At 40.9% G+C, this 27,162-nt stretch overlaps 1 protein-coding gene across 2 annotated transcripts in view; it reads left to right on the forward strand.

Moving 5' to 3' along the window:
- Positions 1–26,897, forward strand: part of CNR1 (cannabinoid receptor 1) — a 36,481-nt gene extending 9,584 nt beyond the window's left edge. For both annotated transcript variants that reach the window (XM_082474321.1, XM_082474322.1), the window contains exon 2: positions 12,745–26,897. In XM_082474321.1, the coding sequence (XP_082330447.1) occupies positions 12,808–14,226 (1,419 nt within the window). In that variant the 5' untranslated portion in view covers positions 12,745–12,807 and the 3' untranslated portion in view covers positions 14,227–26,897. The remainder of the gene's footprint in view (positions 1–12,744) is intronic.
- Positions 26,898–27,162: the final 265 nt, after the last annotated feature.

The raw sequence follows: 27,162 nt of genomic DNA on the forward strand, positions 1-27,162 counted from the left end.
ACTATCCACAGTGAAAAGTCATTCCGCTAGGATAGCTCTGCTCTACTGCCGACATTCATTTAGTAAACAGGCATTGAGTACATACCCTGTGCCAGGCAGAGGACATTCAAGACCATATAATACAGGTCCCTACTCTCAAGGTGTTCATGATCTGAAGGGTTTAGACACAAGAAAGACTGCCAAGGGATGACTCAGCGTTGCCAATCATCTCTCCAGGGAGAAAACCTCAAAGCACGTATAGGAAGGGAATTTACCCAAGCCAGTACTATTTGATAATGAAGTATCATCTGCCTATTACTTGTATTCATATCCTACTCAACTCTGTCTTCTGAGGGAGGGGAAGGGCAGATGGATGGGCTATTGGATGGGTTGGTTGGAATGGAGAATCTTTTCCCTTGCTTCCTTGACCTGTATCCATTATCCAGGTGTGATACATGAATAGACAATGTCTACAGTGTTTAGCACAGAGCACATGCCCAACAAAAATATGTTACACGAAGCATGTAAGGAGCCAATAACTTTATATCCATCTGCCGCCTTGCTGTAGTAACACAGCTGTGTGCCCTTTGGGTGCCAAGAGTGAGTCACAAGCACTCCCTTGTTGGAGCCCAAATGACGATTACATAGTTTCTTCTGCCTTGATTCCAGGCAAGATCTTAAGAACTGACCAGAGAGAGGCATCCTCTCTCTGGGCCTTAAGAAAACCACCCTGCTCATGGTGGGAAGTAGAGTGATTTCCTTTGAGTTTGAATATCTCCGTATGGGCAATGGATGTTTCAAGCTTTTGTCGACTAACAACAGTCATGTCTCATTCAGACCTAAAGAAGGTGCCCTCTCTGTTCCTCGCTGGTGTCATGGAAACTATCATAACTGCCCATAATCTTTATAATTGGCTACTGAAGAAAAAAATATATACGTAGTTTTTAAAATTAGTGGCAAAGACAAGTTAGATTTTATTTATTACTTGCCAACAGCCATTGATTGCAAATAAGGTGCTAATCCAAGGCTAGGATTTATAGCTCATAGTTAATTCTCATACTTTGTCCCTAAAGCCCATGGGACAAGGATGATTTGCAAGTGCTATGGGCAACTTTTTTCTGTCAATAGAGCATTCCTTCAGATTTTAGTTGTTCATTGTGTAAAATTATTAAGTACTATTTATTACCTCCTTTCTCAAAATTGATTCTTCCCTTTCCTTAGAAGTGGAAAGAAGACAGTCTTATTAAATGGTTCCTGGACCTCGAAGTTGAGAGCAGGGACGTTGAGTTATACACACCTGGGTTGAAGTTCTAACTCCATTCTCTCTAGTGGGAAACGCTGGGCAAAGCTGTACCTCTCTAAGCCTCAGTTTTCTCATATGTAGAATGGGAATTGTAATAGCACCTAATTCATGTAAATATTAAAAATAATACATATCCTTAGCATGATGCATGGCGCATAAAGATGTTTCTGATTGAAAATATTTGGGAACTGGAATTTTCTCTGTCGTACATTTAATCACCCTAGTCACCCAATCACTGAGATTTGAGCCTGGGGAAAAAAGACTCTGTTTTTAGTTCGACTTCATGTGTCTGTTCATGGATTCAAAGAGAAGATACTTTTTGTTGAAAAATGAATGAAGAAACTGAAAAGTATGCTGCTCCGTTGGACAACAGGTAGCACGCTTTAAACCACTGTTGTCCTTGGCAATGAACTGTCAAGATTACCTGCCCCCTGGGTTCTGCATATTGCTTTCGGCCTTTATTGATCAAACCTCATGCAAGATAAAGACAATCTTACGGAGTATTTTGTATATGGGCCAGGGCTTCTATTGAATTGAAAACTTAGCAAATTCTATTTTAAGGGAAGGCTGCTTCAATTATGCTCCTTACAGCTTATATAGAAAATGTATCTCCCTTACCCCACTCCCCCCTGCGCCAAACAAGCAAAGGCACTTGGTAGGAGGAAACACCAAAACAGCAGAGCAAAATTAAATGATTAATGGAATTGGTTATAAAAGTCAACAAATCTAAGGAATCAGTTCATCTGTATCATTAATTTGCTTTTGTGACAGGCTTTCCTTCTAGCATTTTCACCTAATAGTGAGTGCTTAATTTGATGTAGTTTAAAGGCATCATTTCTTGAGCCGTGCAATTCTTTATGCTTTAAGAAGCCTATAAATGTTAAATAATTAGGCATACTTCAGGTTAAATTTGAACAGAAATATAGCCTTATAAGTGTCCTAATGTCTATCTGGTTCATAATAATTGATATTTTTAATGAAAAATGTAACGCTCATATTGTTAGTAAGAATAGACCAGAGAAAAGGGTACATTTAATAACTTCTGCTCTATGCTACAAAATATAAGAAAAGCTAAGCCTTTCAGAACCAACTGAGCATTACCAACATAATGGAATTTTCTTTTATATATGGGAAAGAGAGAGAACATTAACACAAGGAAAAAGAATTATGTATTTTTGCCTGAATTATCAGGATAACTAAGTCAATCTTTGACTTTGCTATGGAAGATGGTGCAATAAGTGACCAAACTACTTTAATAATTCCAAAACTCAACTGGTTAGGTAAGAGTTAGAACAGACTCAGTTGCCCATTCGACTGTAACAGAAGCATCATTCATCAAGTGTGAAGTTGGCCCGTGAGATCTGCCAGTGTATATTAAGGACGTGCCTTAGACATAATGCAGTTATAAGCGTCAACTAAAATTTTCCCTACTGACTTTAGAGAAATACATTAGCAAGTTATTTTTCTTGATCAAATTAAGAGAAACCAGACTTGTTCCCAGAAATGAATGGAAAATAACAAACAAATATATCCACTGGCACCTTCTTTCTCTTGAACCATTCGCAAGGCTCTTTTATAAGGTTAGCCAAGCAGAACAAGACAGAACCAACAAACTAAGGGAAACAACACGATTAAGAAAAGGCCTATGGCTCCTACATTTGATATCCTGGACACCTATCAATCTAGACATGATGAGCTTGGGATTATTTCCTTAAAGCATTTACAAACTTAGAATCTAGAAAAGGAGCCTGGTCGGCTGATACAGTCTGTAACTATATTGGGAGCACCAATGCTTCTGATGCTTCTAGAGGGTTTTCTGCCTTCCTGGACATGACATCCTGCAGGAAGCAAATACTCTCTAGTGCCTGTTCCCCCAGAGATGCTGCAAGGATTTTGACTCCAGAATCAACAGTGCCAAATATCTAAATTACTGAAGTGTCCCTCTGAAACAAAGAAGGTCGTCAGTGGGGCAATGACATCTAAAATAGCCTGCTATTAAATTATACTGGTATAGAAAAGATTTTATTTGAAGTCTTGTTTTGAGGACCTATTCCATGTTCATCCTAATCAGAACATGGATGTTTTATACCCTTAATGGTTATAGAAACAAATATACAGACTCTGAATAGACTTTTTAAAAAAACTCCATACTGCTGCCAAACCCATAACAATTTCTTGATGACACCATAGCCTGCTAGTTGATGTATAAGTTTGGAGGTGGTGGATGGAGAAAAGCAGGTGTGCATAGAGAGGTGGGCAAAAAGAACAGGTGATGTTATTCTAAAAATTGAAGTTTTTTAAAAATAATAGATTCAATCTATTAAAGTATTTTTATTATTGTTATAAAGGCATGATTTACAGCCTAAATCGTTAGACTATGTTGCTTATATTTTTAAAAGAAAAATTCTAGGAAAATCCCCTTAAATGTCATTCAATCATTCTTTTACTATAATGGTAACAAAACCCAACTGCTTCTTTAATAGGTGCATCTACACATCTTGCTGGAAATTTCCAATTATGGTTTTCCCAGTAGCAAACAAAAACAAAATTAATGGTAGCTGCATCCCCCAAAGCCTAAACTATATTACTAATGAACTCTCCAAGAAAACTCTCAATACAAAAAAAAAAAAAAATAGTAAGGTGGAAATTACTGTAATAATCCAAATGTAAAAATAAAGGAAAGAGTTACCAAAATGCAGAGCGCAGTTTTCTTGCCATGATCCCATTAACTGTTAAAATAGCCTGTGCACAGTGGCATTTTGACATTGCTAAGATCCTTGAACTGCACAAAATCCATGTATATTTTTAACTGCATTCTTTAATTAAAGTTGGCTTATATTGGGTAGAAATTACTCTATATTTCATTACCACACTGTGCCCTGACTCAGGTTTTAACAAGCTGGTTTTTTTTTTAATGAAAGTGCTTGGTCACATTAAAATGGGAAATTGTGATCACATATGTGGTGATCTTAATATAGAGTAAATCACAGGCACACATGTTTTGAATTATTGAAATAAGGTTTGTGATCCTTCGTCTTAACTGAAGAAGCTTTATACCTCTTCCAAATACTAAAATTTTCATCCTTGAGGACATGCCAGTAGGCAGATTTACCTAGATGGGCTGGGATAGGAAAGAGTGATTTAGTAGGAGGTAGTCTTAATTACTATTGGCAAAATGCCGTAAATCGTGTTTGTAAGAAGCTGGAAGACTAGAATATGCTGTAAGATGCAAAATGGCTTTATCCTAGTTACTGTTAATGCTTAAAAGCATGGATGAAGTCCAAAAGCAGAAACTCTGGTGTCTGAGCGACATGGGTTCAGCTACAAACTCTTCATATTCTGGACAATTTATTTAAAATCTAATGGTCTCCACTCCCTTATCTGCAACACGGAGATTATAAATAAGCACCTGATAGAGTTGTCATGACAATTTCATGACAGAATATATGCAGAGTCTCTTAAATGCCTGGAATGTAATAGACATTCAATAAAGTTTCCTCCTCCCTCACCCGTGTGTGTATCTTATATTTGCTTCATGCTTTAAGTGCCGAGACAAAAATAAAAACTGAATAAGTAGCCTATGATCTAATTAAGTCAATGAGTTATCTGGAAGTATAATTAATATATGGCAAAGAGCCATTATACTAAGTAATGATAGTAATAATTAATATTTATTGAAGACTTAAATTTTGTGCCAGGCACTACGTTAAGTACTTCACGTGCACTTTTTTTTTCATTTAATTTTCAAAACAATTCTATGATTGAGGCATCCTCCTCCTACTCCTTCTCCTTCCCATTTTACAGATGAAATAATGAGCTTTAGAAAGATTAACTACTTACCCAAATACAGGTCTGACACTAATCTTGGTTTGCTAACTCCTAATTCAGTGTTCTCTCCATTACTGGTGCTTGGACTGGCTGGAATCAGCGGGGAAAAGAAGGGAGATAGTAGCATCCCTGTCTTAGGTTAGGGAGATGATATATCATAAGGGTTGAAAGCAGCTCCAAACCCATCAATATCCAAACAATATCCAATATGGTAGCCACTAGCCACATGTGGCTATTAAGCCCTTGAAATGTGGCTAGTTCCACATATTGAAAGGATAATATTTTGGATGTATTGAGTTAAATAAAATATATTATTAAAATTAATATCACCTTTTACTTTTTTCTTTTTACCCTCGATAATGGAAATTTTAAAATTGCCTATGTGGCTTGCATCCCATTTTTTTAAAAACTATTTTGAAGCTATAAATCAAGCTCATAAACTATTAAATAAAGTATGTTCCAGCCTCTTACCTTGACAAATATGCCTTCACAAGGGCCTGCAAGGCCAGGTTCAAATTTAGAATTTTTGGCCTCCTTGGAGTTAGACAGCAAAACATGATGGTGCGGGGGAGCCAGCTTTGCCCGCCCCCTTCTGCTCCCACCCACACTGCACCACGAGGACACACGCATGCAGGCACACGCGTGTGATCGGCCCAGGCTGCCCATCTGCACACCGCTTCCCCCACAGACAGCTGCCTCCGGTGGCCTCCAGGAGGACAGACCCCAGGAGCAAGCCCACGGAGTTCCTGGAATTGGAGGAGGGTGACTCTGGGAGGGCATCTTCTTGACCCCATCAGGGGGGCCCCAGCTGGAGAGGCTCTATGACAACGAAACTATGATACCCTCTATAAGATACACTCTAATTTCAGGGATGTTAAAATGTGAAAAAAAATCTGCATTTTTTTAAATGTAATTTTTTGTTGAAAAATAATTGATTTACAATGCTGTGTTAGTTTCTGGTGTAAAGCAAAGTGATTCAGTTATATATATATAACCGATATATACATATATTTCATATTCTTTTCCATTATGGTTTATTACAGGTTACTGAATATAGTTCCCTGTGCTATACAGTAGGACCATGTTGTTTATCTATTTTATATGTAGTAGTTTGTATTTGCTAATCCCAAACTCCTAATTTATCCCTCCCCCACTCCCTTTCCTCTTTGGTAACCGTAAGTTTGTTTTCTATGTAAGTCTGTTTCTGTTTCGTAAATACATTCATTTGTGTCATATTTTAGATTTCACATATAAGTGATATCGTATGGTATTTGTCTTTCTGACATACTTCACTTAGTATGATCATCTCTAAGTCCATTCATATTGCTGTAAATGGCATTATTTCATTCTTTTTTATGGCTGAGTAATATTCCATTGTATATATATGCCACATCTTCTTTACCCATTCATGTGTTGATGGGCATTGAGGTTGCTTCCATGTCTTGGCTATTGCAAATAGTGCTACTATTAACACTGGGTGCATGTATCTTTTTTCTTTTTTTTATAAATTTTATTTATTTATTTATTTATTTATTTATTTATTTATTGGCTGCGTTGCGTCGTTGTTGATGTGTGCGGGCTTTCTCTAGTTGCAGCAAGCGGGGGCTACTCTTTGTTGCAGTGCGAGGGCCTCTCATTGTTGTGGCTTCTCTTGTTGGGGAGCACGGCCTGTAGGCGTGCAGGCTTCAGTAGTTGTGGCACATGGGCTTCAGTAGTTGTGGCTCACGGGCTCTAGAGCGCAGGCTCAGTAGTTTTGGCACATGGGCTTAGTTGCTCCACAGCATGTGGGATCTTCCTGGACCAGGGCTCGAACCAGTGTCCCCTGCATTGGCAGGCGGATTCTTAACCACTGCGCCACCAGGGAAGCCCCACATGTATCTTTTTGGATTATAGTTTTCTCTGGATGTATGCTCAGGAGTGGGATTGCTGGATCATATGGCAACTCTATTTTTAGTTTTCTTGAGGAACCTCCATACTGTTTTCCACAGTGGCTGCACCTACTTACATTCCCACCACCACCAACAAAAAAAATGTGCATCTTATATTGGATGTCCAGCAGCCTTCTGCATTCCATTTTTATTGGACAGCACTGCTCTAGAATCAGAATATCTGAGTTCATTCTGGCTCTGCCCTTACTAGCTGTGTGAATGGCAAATTACTTACCCTCTCTGTGCCTTTCATCTGTAAAATGGAGATAATAATAGCATCTAACTCACAGGGCTACTGTGAAAATAATTTGATATACATCAGAGGCTCAGAGGGCCAGCTGCACATAATAAGCTCTCCATATGTGCTTAAAAGGGGAAAAATCAGCAAGACTTAGTGGTCTGCCTGATTATAGAGGCCAAGGAGAAGGAATCCAGGGTAAGTGTGGGGTGTGAGCTTGGGTGACTGGAGAGATTATTCCCAATACTGTAAAAAATGTGAAACATGACATGGCTGCATTATTTGTAATAGTAAGAGATGATAAATAAGCTAAACCTGCGTCCGTAGGAGGCAGGTCACATTCATCTAACAGATACTCAAGGCAGCTGCTAAATGAGAAGGGAGGTTTTGTGTACTGATGTGGAACTGTCTTCACATATACTTCTAGGTGGAAAAGCAAGGTGCCGAACAGTACGTATATTAGTGTTTGTTAAAAAGAAAAGAAAGAGGGGATAAATGTATATATATTTGCTTGAATATGCATGGAATATCGCTGCAAGGAGTACCAAGAAACTTCTTGCCTCTTGGTACTGGAACATGAGTACCAAGAACATCAGTTCTTGGCTGGAACATCAGAATGGGAGAGGTTAGGTTGACTCTTTGCTGTATATCCTTTTGTACATTTTGAATTGTATGAATGGAATATATACATATAAACAATCAAAATGTCAAATAAATTAGTTTTTAATTAGGCAGTGTGAAGGGAGAATCAGTTACTTGAGAGAAGATGACTTATAGGATGGAGATCATGGACTGGCCCCCAGTAGCTGCTTGGAAATGTTGGGCTCAAACTTTGATCTTCAGGCCAAATGTCCATTGAACTTATTACCTTTCTCTCTTCTAATTTTAAGAAAAGGCAAATATATATTATTAAATCACGGCTTTCATGGATCAGTTAATAAAATTCAACTGCCACCATATTAGGTTCATGGGAAGATTTCTAAGGGAACCCAGCCTCCCCCATCCCCCCTACGCCTGCTATCATGTTATCAGGTCAGTGAGTCACATAAGAAAAAAAAGACGCCAGTCCTGTGCTTGGAAAGCACATTCTAGTTATGGAAATAAATATGTAAACTTATGCATAAATGCTATGATGAGGTCTATAATAGAGGGGAAAACCGGGGGACTAGTTCTCCCTGGTGGGAAGGGCAGGTCAAGGAGGTAAAGATAATTTATCTCAGAAAAACAACTTGGAAATGAGTATTTCAGACAGAGGGAGGGGTAGGAGGAAAGGAGGAAGGTGTGCAAGGGTGATTCAAGGAGCAGGGAGCCATCTCCCAGGCCAGGAAGCTGTGTGTTTCAGTATGGGTGGCAGTTGAGAAGCAAAAGTAAGATTTGAGGTTGTGCCAGGACCATTAACGGCTCTCACAGATTGTGGCTATCTTCTGTGTCCTTCCTGTTCCATGAACACTTTCATATGTAAGTGGAGTTGTTGAGCGAATGTAAGTTTGCGCAAAGAGCAAACTTGACTCAAGAGACATGGCCCAATGGTGGGCACATGTAGGACATTTTCTGGAAGAGCCGAGGATGTGAGAAAGGATATGACAGATGGCTGAACAGGGAACTTGAGGACACTTGAGAGTGAACAGGTGGAGCCAGGCTGAGCTGGGGACTCAGGAGAGATTGTAATAGAGGAACCAGGAAGCACAGGGCAACCACTGTGGCTGTTGAACTTCAGTCTTTTATTTCTGCATCCTCTATTTTTATATCCTCCACAACTAGTCAACCTCCCTGGGACACCTGGTTGGGCTTTATCAGACTCTCAGTGCACACTGGGTGTCCCTGTGTGGTCTGTGCACTAGTGCTCCTGCCTCTGGTTGAGCGATTCCCAGCCCTTGCGTGCCTTGCCCTTTGCCAGTGTGGGAGGGTGTGCAGAACCGGCTCAGAGAAGAAGCAGTAAGTTCCTGAGCGATGCCAGAAGTTAGTCATGGATGATTCGGGGCCCTTGATTAGGTGGTGCCTCCAAACTGTCATTGCAGGCTATACTGATCATGCGAAAGGGCTACAGGACCATGAAGGAGCTAAGGGAGCCCTCCTGACTTACCTGTCATGCTTGCTTTGTTCACCATCCGGTAAAATATTGCCGGTATTCTCCTTCACCTCTGTCTAGCCAAAGTTGCCTGTGTCATGTGGCTCATTCCATGAGTATTTAGGCTAGGTAATCATTGCACAGGCAGCTTTCATTTACAATGTCAGTTACCTCATTTAAATAGAGCATTTTTCTAGCGCGAATGGATCGGGCAGCTATTTAGGATAGATACCCTGATTCAAGCTACATGCTTATTTATTCCCATTATGATTGGGTGAATCCCTCCCCCACCTTGAATAGGAAAGGGATTTTTTTTCTCATTTGAAATACATATATTCAATCAACCAGCTTATGTAGGGCCCCCTTCTATACACTAGGCATTACATTAAATGCTATGAATAAACACTAAGATAAATAAAATTCCTTCCCTCAGTGAGCTTACTACCTAGTGGGGGGGAGGGAGGGGCAAAACAGATGCAAACACGGAGAAATATTAGAATATTTAGTAAACACCATGGACACCATGGTAGAACTCTATCTGGATATTCTAGGAGCCCCAAAGAGGGTATGGTGGGAGCAGGGGAGCTACATCAAACTGAGGGGAAGGAGTTGACCAGGTGGAGGAAGGGAAAGGGCGTTTGCTCAGAGGAGTGTGAAAAGCACCAAGTTGAAAAGCAATGGATTTGGTGTATTCATGGAACTGAATTATCTGGTATAGTGGCAAGTGCACGAATGGTGAGAGGAGGGATGGAGAGACAGGCAGGGGCTAGACCACCCTGGGAAGGAAGCCTTTTACTGGACTTCATCCTATGGGTCTGGGGATGGAGGTAGAGAACTTTCCTGCTCAGGGAGAACAGAATGTGGAGAGCTCTGGGCACAAGGGTGTGAGGGTCAATTCTGAAAGGCCCTCAGCTGGGCTGACACAGATGGCAGAGAGAAGAGCTGCGTGGGATGGTCTGCAGAGCATGGGCCTGAAAGGGAAACCTCGTGAACGAACTTGACCTTGGTCTTCAGGGCAAAGAGGTTGAAATAGGAGAGTCACGTAATCAGCCGCCTGTTTTATGAAGATCACGGCAGCAGCTATTTATTTGGCAAGTGATCAAAAGGGGATCAGTCCAGGGAAAGGCAGGAAAACTGGCCACGTGGCTGGTACTCGGGTTCTGGTGAGCAGTGATGGTGGCCTGGACTTAGAGGTGGCAGAATGTGGGAAGTTGGGCCACATTTAGCATGTTGTGCCTATTCCCAACTACTAGACAAACAGAACGAAAACCACATCATGACACTTCAGGTATTCATTAAAAAATTTTTTCTGTGTCTCCGTGTCCTGCCTCCACCTACATTAATTCTACATACTCTTGGCATAAACATCCTTTCCTTGGGGAAGCCGCCTTCAACCCCCAGACTGCTGCTCCCACAGCATCCTGTATGTCCCCGACTGTAGCTGTCACAATGCTTTCTCATACTTACAGGGTCAGCCTGTCTCCTCTGCTACACTGAACTCCATGTGGTCAGGGGCTCTTTCCAGATACCGTTCTGTTCTTAGTGCCTAGTACAGTGCCTGGCACATAGTGGGTGTGCCACAATTTGTTGAATGGATGAATAAATGAATTATTAATTCAGATAGGTGGGATCTCTGTATTTTAGCAGGAGGATTCAGAACATTTTAATTGGATCCAAGCTAATGCCTATCTTTCTCCCTCCCAATACAGTGTGATATGTTTAGGAACAACAAAAAGACAATTAGTGAGTAAAATATTGGCTTTTATGATTTTTAAAATGATTGTAGATATCACTCCATACTTCTAATATTTCTTCTTTATTTATTTATACTGAGATCATTGACATTGAACATTGTCTTAGTTTCAGGTATACGACATCATGATTTGCCTCTCCCACATGTCTTGATGCGGCCCTTTTATCGTCTGTTGTGAAGTGCCATTCAGCTGGTTTTCAAGTCTTTTTCAGAGGGAATTGTTCCATTTGTATCTGTAGATTAGGTGGGCCTCCGGGAGGAAGGGGTTCAGGATCTTTCTACACCGCCATCTTGGACTGCCCTCAGTATTTCTAATATATAAGCTAAAGAGCCCAATAGCCACATTTTAAACAAATATTTATAAATAGGAGCACCAATTCTCTGGCCATTTATTTTGAAACAGAGCCAAATTGCCTTGCTGAGAATTGAAGAGCCCTGAAAATCCGGCCGCTCCTCTCAGCCATCCTTATTTCCAGTGCCATCCACCTGGAAAGGCTTGGATGATCAGGTCTTTCTCCCATCCTCCAGTGTGTGCTGGTGTCACCTCACCGCTCACGGAAGTTGCTGTCTGGAAGCACTGTCCATTGTCACTACTTTCCAGTGTTAAAGATCTTGGTCTTCCTGGGAGCCTCAGTGCAAATTTACCCTTCGTAACATTTTTCTTGGCTGGCGTAGACATTCTAGAAGTTCACCTCAGCCATGGCTCAGTTCAAACATCTTCTCTGGGTGAGGGAACTTGCCTGATGGAGTCAGGGCTAGAGCCTGGATCTTCCCATTAAGGCCACTTGCTTCCTATAGTTCCCAGCAACGTCCTCCTCCGCCTTCATGCTCAACACACAGGCCGCACGACTCTGTCCTTGACTCCACACTCTCTTGTTCTTTGGTTGTCTTATATGCTCAGTCTTACCTGTGTGACAAGGCATGTGACAAGGCAGTAGAGTCTTTAAGAGCAGAGATTGTGTGACATGTGGTTGCTTTCCCCACCAGCATCAGGACTGTGTGTGTGTGTGTGTGTGTGTGTGTGTGTGTAATAGTAGAAGCCAGGTGGCAAACACTCCCTAACACAGCCACACCCAAGACGCATTGCTTTCACTTGACCACCAGACCCTGGAGGTCCACGCGGGCCTCACACAGCGACTCAAGTCCAGAGAGCTTAAATAATGAAAGAAATAGATGTGTCGGGTGTGTGCCCTACCTCACCAACTTTTGACAGCTTTTCTTGTTTTTTTTTTCTTTTTTTAATCTTAATTGTGTTTTTATTTTTATTATGGTATATTTTTCTGTACATTGATCAAATGCGTGGCTTTGTTTTATTTATTTATTTTTTCGCTGCTCTGTGTGGCTTGCAGAATCTTAGTTCCGTGACCAGGGATCTGAACCCATGCCCTCGATAGTGAAAGTGTGGGGTCCTAACCACTGGACCACCAGGGAATTCCCTGGGAAGCTTTTCTTTAACTGAAGGATCGACTCATTTTGTTGACAGAATCGGACAAGGATTTTACCTATGTTCAGAGACAGGAATGAAATAACACAAGGGGACATATTTGGGATGTTTACCATCGTTTTTTTCTGGAGGGGGGGCGGTTCGTGTGTTTTTATTCTGCCTGTTCTCTCCCCATTCAGCTTATCTGTTTTCCCTCCCATCAGGGTTTCCAGCTGCGGGGCTCTTTCTCAGTCATTGTGAGTGTGGCCTAATCGAAGACAGAGGGGATGAAGTCCATCCTCGATGGCCTTGCCGATACCACCTTCCGAACCATCACCACAGACCTCCTCTACGTGGGTGCCAATGACATTCAGTACGAAGACATCAAAGGCGACATGGCATCCAAATTAGGGTACTTCCCGCAGAAATTTCCTTTAACTTCCTTCAGGGGGAGTCCCTTCCAAGAAAAGATGACTGCGGGAGACCACCCCCAGTTAGTCCCAGCAGACCAGGTGAACCTCACCGAGTTTTACAACAAGTCTCTGTCCTCCTACAAGGAGAACGACGAGAACATTCAGTGCGGGGAGAACTTTATGGACATGGAGTGCTTCATGATTCTGAACCCCAGCCAGCAGCTGGCCATCGCCGTGCTGTCCCTCACGCTGGGCACCTTTACGGTCCTGGAGAACCTGCTGGTGCTGTGCGTCATCCTGCACTCCCGCAGCCTCCGCTGTCGGCCTTCTTACCACTTCATCGGCAGCCTGGCCGTGGCGGACCTCCTGGGGAGCGTCATCTTCGTCTACAGCTTCGTCGACTTCCACGTGTTCCACCGCAAAGACAGCCCCAACGTGTTTCTGTTCAAACTGGGTGGGGTCACAGCCTCGTTCACGGCCTCCGTCGGCAGCCTGTTCCTCACGGCCATCGACAGGTACATATCTATTCACAGGCCCCTGGCCTATAAGAGGATCGTCACCCGGCCCAAGGCCGTGGTGGCGTTTTGCCTGATGTGGACCATCGCAATTGTGATCGCCGTGCTGCCTCTGCTGGGCTGGAACTGCAAGAAACTGCAATCCGTGTGCTCAGACATTTTCCCTCTCATCGACGAGACCTACCTGATGTTCTGGATCGGGGTCACCAGCGTGCTGCTGCTGTTCATCGTGTACGCCTACATGTACATCCTCTGGAAGGCGCATAGCCACGCCGTCCGCATGATCCAGCGCGGTACCCAGAAGAGCATCATCATCCACACGTCCGAGGACGGCAAGGTGCAGGTGACCCGGCCGGACCAAGCCCGCATGGACATAAGGCTGGCCAAGACCCTGGTCCTGATCCTGGTGGTTTTGATCATCTGCTGGGGCCCTCTGCTCGCGATCATGGTGTACGATGTCTTTGGGAAGATGAACAAGCTCATTAAGACAGTGTTTGCGTTCTGCAGCATGCTCTGCCTGCTGAATTCCACCGTGAACCCCATCATCTACGCTCTGCGGAGCAAGGACCTGAGACATGCTTTCCGGAGCATGTTCCCCTCGTGCGAAGGCACTGCGCAGCCTCTCGATAACAGCATGGGGGACTCGGACTGCCTGCACAGACACGCCAACAATGCAGCCAGCGTCCACAGGGCCGCGGAGAGCTGCATCAAGAGCACGGTCAAGATCGCCAAGGTGACCATGTCTGTGTCCACGGACACGTCTGCCGAGGCTCTGTGAGCCAGACGCGTCCCTGGCAGCACAGGAAAAGAAAATTCTCTCTCTCTCTCTCTCTTTTTTTTAAAAGCTCAAAAACCCAGAAGAGTCTGTCGTCTCATCGGTTATATTTTTTTAAGTTGACCGCGCTCAGTGAAAAGGTGATTGTCACCGTGATCAGTTTTCAGTTCTCTGACGTTTCCATAGTGTAGGTCCTCAAACTCAGTTCTCCGGGGGTTTACGGTGAAGAAAGCCTGTTGTTTAAGGGACTGGAAGGTCCTTCAAAGTCTCAGTGAAATAGGAGAGAACCTTTGGCTACACAATTGGAAGCCCAAATACCCATAGAAAAAGGCCATCAAATGAGTAATGCCTTTGTAATCACAACTTTCATTATAATGTGAAATGTACTTGTCCGGAAGTAATCAGAGATGTCCATTTTTACAACAGTTATAGTACTAAAGTAGAGCTATTTTGTAAAATGTAGTGTGTCCTGTGAGATGTGTATCAGTGTTTACCATGTGTTATTTATATTTGTCTAGTCCAGCAAAACTGCAAGGTGGGCTTCTACAAGAACAATGGCACATAAACAGTGGATATATGCCAATGAGACCACTTTTTAAAACATTATTGCCCATGACGTAACTTTAGAAACCTTAATATTTTTTTCAAATATCTCTATTTAAATTTGACATTGAAATAACCATAAAGGTTTATTTTTGTGTTAATCCAACAAGAAGAATTTGAAGACTGTCCAAAGTCTTGAGCAGAATTCACTGACACTTAAAAATTTCTTAGTCCTGCATTTTCATACGAGGACTTGTATTATCTTCTGGACTATAGCTGTTCTGTTGGGTGATGGATTACAATCAGAACAGAAGAGAGACTGCATATTGACTTTGGCTGGCATCTCTGACTTTCGTTAGACTTTAGCTCTTACTGGACCTCTTAGGACAGCATGTGTCAATCTTAATGTATGTTGTTATCACTGTGCAATTGCTGTTTTCTTGAAGAGTATTGCATCCTTATATTCCAGGTTTAAGTAGATTTCATGCCTGGGTGGCCAAACAACAGTCTTCATTTTTTCTTAATTGAAAAGAAGTATTGTCTGGATCAGTAAAATTATACTGTGTGTGAGTGTGAATATAAATGTGTGTGTGTTTCTATCCTGTAACTGTTCTAGTAATGTCCTAAAGTGAGAAAACTGTGACCACGTGTAAGCTGTTCCCCTTGCTGCACTCTTGCACATGAATTCAGTTTCTAAAATTGAGTTCTTCCGGAGATCTAGTTGATAAAAATACTGACCAGAAGCCTTCAGAACCCTCCCCCTTTGAAATTGGGTCAAGTAGTACTAAACTGACCTTTAGGTATTTCATAAGACCAGCGTTTAGCAAGGAATCATCTATAATGAACCTTCAGGTCAAGGTCTGTGTTTACAGTGTTCATGTCGGGAAATGTTTGGTTTCTGAGCACCTAATATTGATCAAGTCCATGGAGATGTAAGTCATGGTAAGGGAAGTAGCTCTAAAATAAAACCCTCCAGTGGTAACATATTTTAGTTGTGTGTGTAGGCAGCGTGATCCCAGTTTGAGTAGCACTATACTTTGCTCACTGCAGTGGGACTACCAGATCCGGCTTATGTGGTAAGAAGGCCAATCAGACAGTGGCTGAGACAGAAAAGGGCAGTGAGAAGCTGACACGCTCGTGATTGAGGCCTGGATGTCATATGGCTGCTTCTGTGCTTTGTCAGATGCCCTTGGTGACAACCCAGCACCCAGCTTTGTCTGTATAGGTTTGAGCTCTTTAAGAAGAGGCCTCTCCTCTGTTCCTGATTAGCAAGAGGTGCTAAAGCATAAAGATGAGCATGGCTTGCTTTCCGCTTACGCCCCAGCTTCGCACTCCTTCATGGTGCCATGGGCGCTCTGAATTAGGCCCTTTCCCAGTAAGCACTGGTAATGCTTAAGAAGCCACCTGACTCTGACAAATTTTACTTACAAACTATCTTCTCCCTAAACAGATAAAGCGTGGCTTTTGCAGGACCAGGAGGCCTGCATAGCCTGATGTAAAGCAGAGAGCTAGCATTTATCTGGTGATTGCTAGCTGTGTGGTACCCAAGCAGCCTGATGGGGCAATGTCCTTTCTTGCAGTGTAAGGTTGAATGTGGCTTGTGGGCCAAGCTGAGATGCTTTTAATTGTCTGTACAGCTCGAATCTGCCCGCTGGTTCCTTTACTTTACCTCTCTGTGATATGCAGATGATATGTGGTAGAGGATTAATAAGATCTCTTTAGAAGGAGAAAAGATTATTTATGAAAAAACTCACCAGGGTCTAGTTTCCATTGAAGAATTGCCACTCTTTTGTTCTAAACTACCCTGAAGATTAATCCACACATCTCAGAGCTCACTAGGCAGTACCAACGCTCTTCTCACAGCTATGAAGACCTGGTGAAGATGAAATTCTTGTTATTGGTAGAAAAATTCCAGGATTCATTTTTGAAACTGTATTTGTGTGTATGCAATGTAGATTTTACAGTGTGTTGTGCTTATAAGATCTCAATCATATATAATAAATTAAGGGACAATGGGGCTGACAGCACTAAACTTGGTGCTTATTGATATTCTAAGAAATATCTGTGAAATATCATCATGTATGTGTTACACCTCCTTCATTTTAAAACATTTAAATGAGTTTGATTCACTCTGATATTTTAATATCATTTCCTAACCCAAGTGACTCAAATGTTCTCCCCAATGAATATACTCATTAGAATTATTATTCAGTAGTATCATTCATTAGTTAGTCCCTTAATGAGACCCATTGATTTAAATATAATTTAGATTGCAGTAAGCTTTATAAGGTCTACCTTCAGAGTTATCTACTTTCCTCTGAGGCTGACATATGTGTCCTGATCATGCATTTCACCATCATACGTGTCTTTAGATAGAGCCAAATGCCAACCTGCTCAATTTCTTCAGAGTAATGATGAACCTTTCAATCCCAGACTAACAGTTTTATTTAGAAAAGGAGAGCTGTCTCCAAGAACCCCTAATTTTCCACTACGTATGAAATAAATGTAACAGAAACACAGATCTGGAAGAAGCTACAGACATATGCCTACACTTGAGATGATTCCCAAGCCTCCCGTCACTCTGAGTCAGGCCTATGTGGCATTAAGTGGCATGGAATTTTGGCCGTCTAAACCCACATTGCAGGAGACAGGCCCAACCTCCAGATGAGAATTTGGGCCCTTGATGAGTGGCATTCTACTTACTGTCCTGTTGATTGATTTCTGCCATCCCATGTCTGTAAAAGAGACCACCAATATCATGAGCAAAATTAGATTTCTCACGTTCTAACTGTATATTTGTATGATATTTTAAAATCTCCTAAATGCTGGGCAATGGCTATTGACAATTGTCTTGCACTGGCCTTCTGATGAAATGTTAACAATGCCTATTGTAATATAGACAAAACATTTTATCTACTGGTTTGGGCTGAATGTATGTAAATAGGTTTTTAAAAGGTCAGATGTTTAAGCAGTGGCCTACAAATCAGTAATTTTCAGATAAGAGAGTTTCTTTACATTGCTGTGGCATCCTAAAAGCTATCTTCACGTAAACTTAGTGTACTAGGCCTGCTGAGGATCCAGAGTGCTCAAGAAAGGAAACCTTTCCTTGTAATAATATGAATTAAGATACCAGATGATCTGGATTCTTATTTCCAATGTTTCAAGTGGAAAACAAAGCTCTTTATTGTCTGTAAATCAAACATGATTACTTTTCCTCTTAGAAGAATATTGTATTGTTAGATGTTTGTTGAGCTGGTAACATCCTTGCAACCGCTGCAATATCTTTGTTAGTAATAAAACTTTGTACACGAGTACTAGTAAGATTGTTATTCAATGTAGCTTCAGTCATTAGATTACTATAGTGAAGTAGTACTAATGTAATATTTACAATGTATTAAGCCCACGCTATATTTTAGTTCAATGATGTAGTTAAATTGTTATTTATTCAAAGAGAAAACATCCCATCATGTCTATTGTCCGAAGTTACCTGGAATCAAATAAAAATTCTAGATTATCACAAAGAACATACAGTGTCTTTGAATTCTGCCTTATTTCACAGTCTGATGTTAAAACACTTGGGGTTTAAATTCTAAAAGATTGAATTGTTCCCCAAAAGCAATGAAGACTATTTGAGAAATGGGGATAGATTGGATTAATATATTAATTTTTAACATAGGAAATACATGCAAAAAGCCATCATTTACATAATAAAGGACAAAAGCCTGCCATACCTTTTACATCATTATTTAATTAAAGCGTTTAATATTTTGAAGTAAATTAAAGCAAATGTACTATTCGCAATGTATAAATTAAGTTGGAACATAGCAGACTTAGTAGAATATATAAATCTAAAGAATTTATAACATCATATATTTGGAACCATGTGAAAAAGATAATTACTTTTCACCTTAACTTATAAAAACATAAATTTTTATCTGAACAGTAAGAGAAAATATTTTGAAATTTTTATAATGAAGTACCAATAAAAAAGCATTACAATTAAGTTTACACAATATTACTGTCTAAAGTATGTTTGTAGTCAATTTTGAAAGAAGAGTTTAAATTTTTCAAATGATGAATTGGCAAATACTTGAAAATAGATTATCTTTATTTTTTTAAGAGCTATAATTAAAACTCTTCATTCTTCTTTTATTAAACATTCTAGTTAACTGCATGAGCTAAATGCTTCTAACAAAGAGCAAATGACATGTGTTCTTAATTCTTAAATTTTATACTGCGGTTTGAAGGGAATAAGATACTTATTTCAATATCTTCATAAGCATCTGGAAACTCAAAACTGATCCCAATCAGTAATACGTGTTGCCATCTATATTGAAATATACATTAAGAATGATGTAGAAACAGAAAACCAATTGAGGTATGCAAGAAGCGCCACAGTATGCCCCCAGATGGTTCCAACTGGAAAAATTTCACCATCCTCTTTAGAATACTCTATGGTAAGTGTCTCTCTTGGTTTGAAGGTGATAACATGTGAAATTCTTGGTACAGTCTTGGAATATAGAAGGTGAGCAATACACATTATCTTTGTTCTTCAACTCCTTGTCCCTGGAATGCTGGTAAGGGAAATTTGGAGTGTACATATCTGATTGGTTTAGAAGGTGATGAAATGTGCAGAATGGGTGGGTCTCTGAACATCTCAAAAATACAGGTTGGGCTTCTTGTGAACTGCTTCACAAGTTTCTGGGTAAGGCTGAGTAATGACTATAGAGGATTATAAGATATATAGTTCCCTGTGACATACCCAAAGGGAAAGAGATTGACAGGAAGGAATGACAAATGGGATGAGTAATTAAAGTATACAGTTGCAGTCTTGGATTAAGAGCCAAATGAAATTCTGCAACTCCCCAGTACTAACTGCAGCACCTTATTCATTGCTTTGAACATGGATGTGCAAATATTTGTAGAGCAATGGAATAATTTTTCTTTTAACTCTAAGAAATTAGATGACTAATGCAGCACTTCAGTTGTTTATTTTAATAATAACAATAACAGAATTGTTCACATCTTTGGGTAAGCCTGATCCATTTGAAAATGTTTAAATGTTTACTACCTAGCACACAATCTTTTTGGCTAACATCAGAATCATGACAGATGTCAAAGATACCCAGCTTTGACTGACAGAGGCAGCTATCGTGCTGGTGAGAACACTGGAGAAGAAATTATTAGACCCAGGATGTAGTTCTGGATCAGTCACTTTCTAGCTATTTGGCCTTGGACAAGCTACAACTCTGACTTGCTTTTCTCATCAGTAAAAATGCCAGTTCTGAAAATATCAGTAGCATCAGATGATGTAAAGTGTTTTGAAGAGCTTTGAAAACTATGAAGGGCTACACCAATGTAAGTATTGGAATTAACCCGTGTTCAAATAATTCATTTTATCTTATTCAGCCAATGTCTATACCAGTCCTTTAGCTCAGGGGTCCCCAACCCCCAGGCAGCGGACCGCTACCGGTCCGCGGCCTGTTAGGAACCGGGTCGCACAGCAAGAGGTGAGTGGCGGGCTGTCGAGCGAGCCAAGGTTCATCTGCTGCTCTCCATCGCTCCCAATCATCGCATTACCGCCTAAAGCATCACCCCCTGCCACCGTCCGTGGAAAAATTGTCTTGCACGAAACTGGTCCCTGGTGCCAAAAAGGTTGGGGACTGCTGCTTTAGTTAATAATCAGGACTAAAGAAGCTATATTCTGTTGTGCCTATGAGTGACAGGCATTGTACCAGCACTTTATATGGGCACCATATATATACATACGTATAGATACATATATACATATATATCAGTGTGTGTATAGATGTGTATGTGTATATATATATATATCTCCTCAGCAGCGCTATCATGTAGGTGTCATTACCTTCATATTATAGGTGAGATAAAAGCTCAGTCAGGTAAAGACCACATAGCTAAGCTTAGAACCCAGGCCTTCTTGATTCCAAAGCCCATATTAATTTTATTAAACCACAGTGCCTCCACTCATTCATCCATTATTTATTTAAAGCCATATATTCCACAAGTATGTATCAAAAACTTCCCCTGCACTAGGAAATGCAAAGATGGAAACTTACCTTTTCTTACCGGAATGCCTACTACAAATAACGCCCAAACTTCTTGTGTTTTACAGCACATTTCCACATATGTAGGTGTGGATCTTGCCCAAGTTTACATGGATAGTTAGTAGTGAGTTGAATCTCTGGAGCTCAAACCCGGGTCCTTGGGCTCCCAGCTCGGGATCTTTCCCCCCGACAACATTGCAGGGTTACATGGGATGGGATGAGGTGCACGGTTCTAACCAGGTACCTGCGTTTTCCCTCCTTCATTCTCCAGACAGCAGCAATTTGAAACCTTATCAAACCCATTCTGAATGTCAAAATAAATTAAATCTGTGTTCTTCATCACCTGCCTAGTATAATCATCACTCACCTTGGGTATCTGAAACAGTGGCTGAGAAGTTTGATTTATTTTATCCCCTGAGCAGGGTGCTACAAATATATTCCTGATCTCACTTAGAGTAGTTATTTTTCCACCTCTTTGGCCACTTCCTACCACAAAGTTTTCATTTTAATTCTCTTAATTAAAAAAATACATGCTTTATTTTTAAGTTATATCTAGAACAAGGCATCTAGGAAATAATACTCTACTAGTCAATGAAATATAATTTGTTAAAATTGTAAAATACAACATAGCAAGTATTCACTGAGAACCTATGTTGTACTTAGCACTAACAATAATGGTTAGCGTTATCTCACTGATTTGGAGATGCAGCATCTCATTTAAACCTCTCAACCAGCCTGTGAAGCCTCATTATCCCCATTTGACAGACAGTAACCCGCCCAAGGTCACACAGCCAGTAAGTGGTAGAGTTGAGATTTGCTCTTAGCCACTACATTACTGAGTTGATAGCCTTAAGCCAGTCTCCATTTAGCAAACTGTACTGTGCATTTATTTTGTTCAATTCAAGCAACATTTATTGAGTATCTACCATGGCAAGTCCTCAGATTACTTAAGATCTAATGAAAGAAGGTGAACACTTAAACAGATAATCTCAGTGCAATGCAACAAATGCTAAAATAGACAAGGCCATGGGAAACCAGAAAGGGCACAAGAAACTGACTTAGGAAGAATACCTGAGCTGAACATTGAAGACCAAGAGGGAGCTAGCCAGGAAAAAAAGAAAAGGGAAAAAATAGAGATAACAGATGTTATAGGGAGAAAAATAAGGGTAGGGTGGGAGAGACAGGTAAGAGATTTAAGAGAAGGTGATATGTCCAGAGAATGACACATAGACTGATGTGACTGATGGGATGTGATACCCATAGGAGAGTAATGAGGATGAGGGCCAGACCACCAAGGGCCACGGATGTTAAGGAGATTTCATCGTTCTTTGTGCACCTCACAGTGATTTACAGAGACCTGAGCAGATTCATAATCTTAGTCAAAAAAGATCAGAATTTAGGTAGCTTTTCCCCTAGTTCTGCTGGTTCAAAGAGATTTTTTACAACGCATTGCATATATATGTAAAAGTATGACTTCCTGCTTGGCCCAGTAGAGCACCCAGGGCTGGGGCGGGGCGGGGGGGTGGGGCTCTGTATCCTGTTTCCCCATTAGCCGGCCACATACTTTCCCTCCTGATGACATTACTGTCACTGCTAGAAAGAGCATTATTCACTAGGAACTGAGGGGCATCAATTAGCTTCCCAAACAGAGCTGTCATCAGTCACAAAGTGTTCCTGGTCGTTAGTCACCTGGGCTGGGGCAAACCCTCTGATCTCAGGATGACAGGGACGATATTGAACTCCAGCCCTTGGGGCCTCCAACCCTGTGCCCTATTGCCCTCTTTGTAAATAAGATTATTGCTGCTACTGTGTGGTTTGCCCAAAGAGATACAGAAATCCTTCGGGGAGCAAATAAATAAGGACTAAGGAGGAGAATCTTTTAAAACTGTCCAAAGCAACCCAACCCTACACCTGATGCAAATATAATTATTTCATTCATATCGAATAACACAGACTGTTTTTCAATTAGGAGTTTGAGTTTATAAAAGGAAGGAAAAAAACTGAAAACATCTTTGAGCTAGGCTGTGGGGAGGGGAATAAAGCTTTAAAATATCCTGCTATCAATCCTTTTCCAGCTTAATTGCATACTTCACAGTTTTTGTCAAGATTCACTATACCAGTGTTCACAAAATCTACTCAAAGAAATGTTGCATCTTTTTTTGGGGGTAGGGGGAACTTGGCCATACATTTTTTGATAGCTTTTTTTACTTGCACTTACGAAACTAACAGTGATTTTTCCGGTTTGTGCCTCATTCAAACCTCTGATTATTCTAGAAAGGGACAGAGACCTTTTAGCAGTTCAATTCAGCCTCTGATTGCTTGTCTTGTTAAATCCCTCTCTTTCTAACATGGGCGGCTATGAACAATTTGTCTTACTTCGTCATCCAATGCAAATATTTTCAAGTATTAATCCTTTCCCACCGGTTGAGGAATTAGAGATAGAAAGCCTTAGAAAATGCCCTCCATTTCCTAACAAAGGGAAAAACCTTATGTATTGCTGCATTATTCTCTGACATTAGATAAATCCAAATATCCCTTTGAATGACCCAGAATAGGACACACTTACTACAAAATGCCACTGTCTCCCAAGGACAGCCTCTAGGGAGAGATGAGCAAGATGAAGCATGTTGCTGGTACAGCAAATATGAATCAACAAAGATCTTGGTACAAGTTTTCCCTTCTCGAGGCCCCTCCGAGAAGATGGGGGCATGTTTGCTTCCCCTAGAGCCCCAGTCCCAAGCCTGCTGGGTTGAACTCCCCCGCTCTCACAGCCATTGCCATGTCTACGTGGAAAGAGGACAACTGAGTTCACATGTGAGAGAAGGACAGCTGGACAGTGTTTCTTTAGCAAAAATTCTGGTATGTCCCAAAGCATGAGTGTTCTTTGTTCTAATCACATTATGTCCAAGTGGAGGGAAACAGGAAAGGAAATATTGATTCTGAGAAACTGATTATGAAAGTAAATTCTTTAACAAGGTGGCCTCAGGAGATGCTTGCAATAGAACAGGAAGCTTCTTGAGACTTTATTTGCCTATTAACAGACCACTTTTGATAGTCTGAAGCTAGAAACAAGCAACACTACTGTTAAAATGCAGTGGCCACCAATGAAATCGGCTTCCATGGCTCTCCTTATGGAGACCCTGGCCTTCTTAAAGTTGAAGCACAACCAAAAGCACTTCCAGGGCTGCTTCTAAGGATGACTAAGCATGTAACCAATGTATGACCTCTCATCTTAGTTGCAAAGATGGGAATGAATACCAATGCCAGGGAACAGTCGTGAACCAAGGGACTTGGCAACAAGGCTTAATGCCATTATTCTCATTGCTATCATCTCTGACAGTAAATGGAACAAACCAGTCTAAAGAACAAGCTCTTTCCTTTGTGTCCAGGGCTAGAATATTCAGATGATAGGCGGTGGGCCAGGAGAAACGAAAACTCTGGGGAAAATCAGCTTTACTCTACCGTAAACCCTTACAAATCTTTTGGCTTATTTTTCATGGTGCTATATGTTTGTGTTGGAACTCTGAAGCCATTTGCACAAAGGACAGCAAAGACAGCAATTATCTGGAAAATGGGAGCTAAAAGCACTAGTTTTTTTCTGTAGCTAGGAGAGTAAAGATGAGGCCTAAAGAGCAGAAAAGAGTATGTAATTTATGAATGAAAATGAGATATAACTATCTTATAACTATCTTATATAACTATTTGGGCCTAATGAAAATTCCCTAGGTAAGTGATTAAAGTATTTGCAAAGATATTAGATTTAGAAACTTAAAAACAAATAGGTCTCTCTTATCCAAATACATGTAAACACAATAACCAATAGATTTAACATTACATAAAGCGGAAGCTTCTAAATCTGGCTGTATAAACTTGTCCATTTGCTTTTCTCCCATAGGCAGAGAATGAGTGTTCAAAAATTGTAGGAACCTAACCAGGTGTGGCCCATTAAAAACCTTATGTCCGATTTATGATAGGCACTTCTCACCTTTGAACGTGGAAACAGCCAAACAGCTTCTCATGTTCCCGCAAGAGGATGCGTTCATTCATCTACCAGGTAGTCAATGAAAAGCATCTTGGCAGATTTAGCTATACAGGTGTTTTAAGACAACTTGATAGATTCAAATTCAAATTCATAAAAAAGACAAATGGGGAGGGAATTATTTCCTCACAAAAATACTTTGCAACTGCAAAAGAGCTCATAGCAGGGTGTGCCTTGAGTTCTCAACTCCTCTGTTGGATTTTAAATGTAACTAAATGTTCATAAATCCCATTTTTAAAAAGTTTATGTTTTTTGAAGTATAGTTGATTTACAATGTTGTGTTAATTTCTGCTGTACAGAAGAGTGATTCAGTTATACATATATATATTCTTTTTCATATTCTTTTCCATTATGGTTTATCACAGAATATTGAATATAGTTCCCTGTTCTATACAGTAGGACCTTGTTGTTTGTCCATTCTATATATAATAGTTTGCATCTGCTAATCCCAAACTCCCAATCCATCCCTCCCCTACCCCTCCTCCTCCTTGGCAACCACAAGTCTGTTCTCTATGTCTCTCAGTCTGTTTCTGTTTCGTAGATAAGTTCATTTGTGTCATATTTTAGATTCCACATATAAGTGATATCATATGGTAACTGTCTTTCTCTTTCTGACTTACTTCACTTAATATAATAATCTCCAGGCCCATCCACGTTGCTGCAAATGACATTATTTCATTTTTTTTATGGCTGAGTAGTATTCCACTGTATATATGTACCACATCTTCTACATCCATTCATCTGTCGATGGACATTTAGGTTGTTTCCATGTCTTGGCTATTGTGAATAGTGCTGTTATGAACATAGGGGACTATGTATATTTTTAAATTATAGTTTTGTCCAGATATATGCCCAGTTCTGGGATTGCTGGATCATATGGCAACTCTAGTTTTAGTTTTTTGAGGAACCTCCATACTGTTTTCCATAGCGGCTGCACCAATTTACGTTCTCACCAACAGTGTAAGAGGGTTCCCTTTTCTCCACACCCTCTCCAGCATTTGTTATTTGTAGATATTTTAATGATGGCCATTCTGACCAGTGTGAGGTGGTACCTCATTGCAGTTTTGCATAAATCCAATTTTTAATAACTTTTCAGAAATAGCAATATTATTCAAAGGGAGATGTTCCTATAGTTTAAAACTTTTCACCCTTCCTACCCTCTAATCCTACACAAGTGTTTCTTGCATCCTTCTGTAACACAGAATAGTTTGCATGGATAGATATAATAAACTGAATATGTTCATTTCCTCAGGGCATAAGACCCCTCTGCAAACTTGAAATTGTGTTGGGAATGTAGGCAAACCTCAGCTCTTCACAATTATAGTGAATGAAATAAAGTGAATAATGAAATCCATAAATAATCCCTGGATGTCCAGATCCTTGGGAGTCAAATATGAAACATTCTGTAAAGATTTCTCCACTGGTGCTAGCAAGTGCGAGAGGAGGCTGATTAAAGTCTGATGCCTTCTCTCGCTGACCTCTGTCTGCTGACAGAGATAACACTCAGGCAAATGGTCAGAGAGAGGACAGCGTGAGGTCTGGGAGCAGAGACACTCAGCAGACCATATAATTAGCTCCAAAGTAACAGAGAGAAGACCATAAACAAGGCAGGAGCAAGCCAGAGGAGATTTTACTTCCATTTAACAGTGATTTTGTCTGTGTCCAGCAGGTGCTGAGGCTAAGTGCTCGGCCTTGGACCTCTCCCAAGGCTCTCCAGAAAGGCCATCACCATCAGGCAACCCCCTCTCTCCCTGGCTCCCCAAAGCTGCAAAGACTCAGTGAAACCACTGTGCTGTCCTGGAAAGGACGGCAGGCCCATGTTCAAGCCTGACTTAGTAGCTGAGTTTGAGCTTGGCTGTACTTCTTTCCTGCCCCATAGATGAGTCCCCGATAATTGTTTTCCTGGCTGCTTTGCAGAACCAATGGGCTACAACTGTGATTAAATGGGATCGTTTCTGTGGCTACATGTTAAGTCTGTAAAATGCTGTATTCGTGTAAGATTTTTTTCGGGAGGGTTTAGAAAATGAGACAGCATTGCAAGTCATGTCAAAGGGACTGGGTGTCTTCCCACAAGCTTCCAATAGGGTCCAATCCTTTTATTCTGTCCCACCTTCTCTACCTACTTCCAAGAGCTCCGACAGCCTGAAGGGGAGTGTGGTGTTTGTAGCCAGCACTGAAAAGAAAAGGGGCAAACCTCTGCTATGTAGCTGAACTGCTGGGAGAATTCTTTTTAAAATATGATTCTGTCTTCTATGATCAAATTCAATGCCACCTAGCCAGAGCCTCCCG

This window comes from Balaenoptera physalus (assembly GCF_965194825.1).
Source record: "Balaenoptera physalus genome assembly, chromosome: 9".
NCBI classification, from domain to species: Eukaryota; Metazoa; Chordata; class Mammalia; order Artiodactyla; family Balaenopteridae; genus Balaenoptera; species Balaenoptera physalus.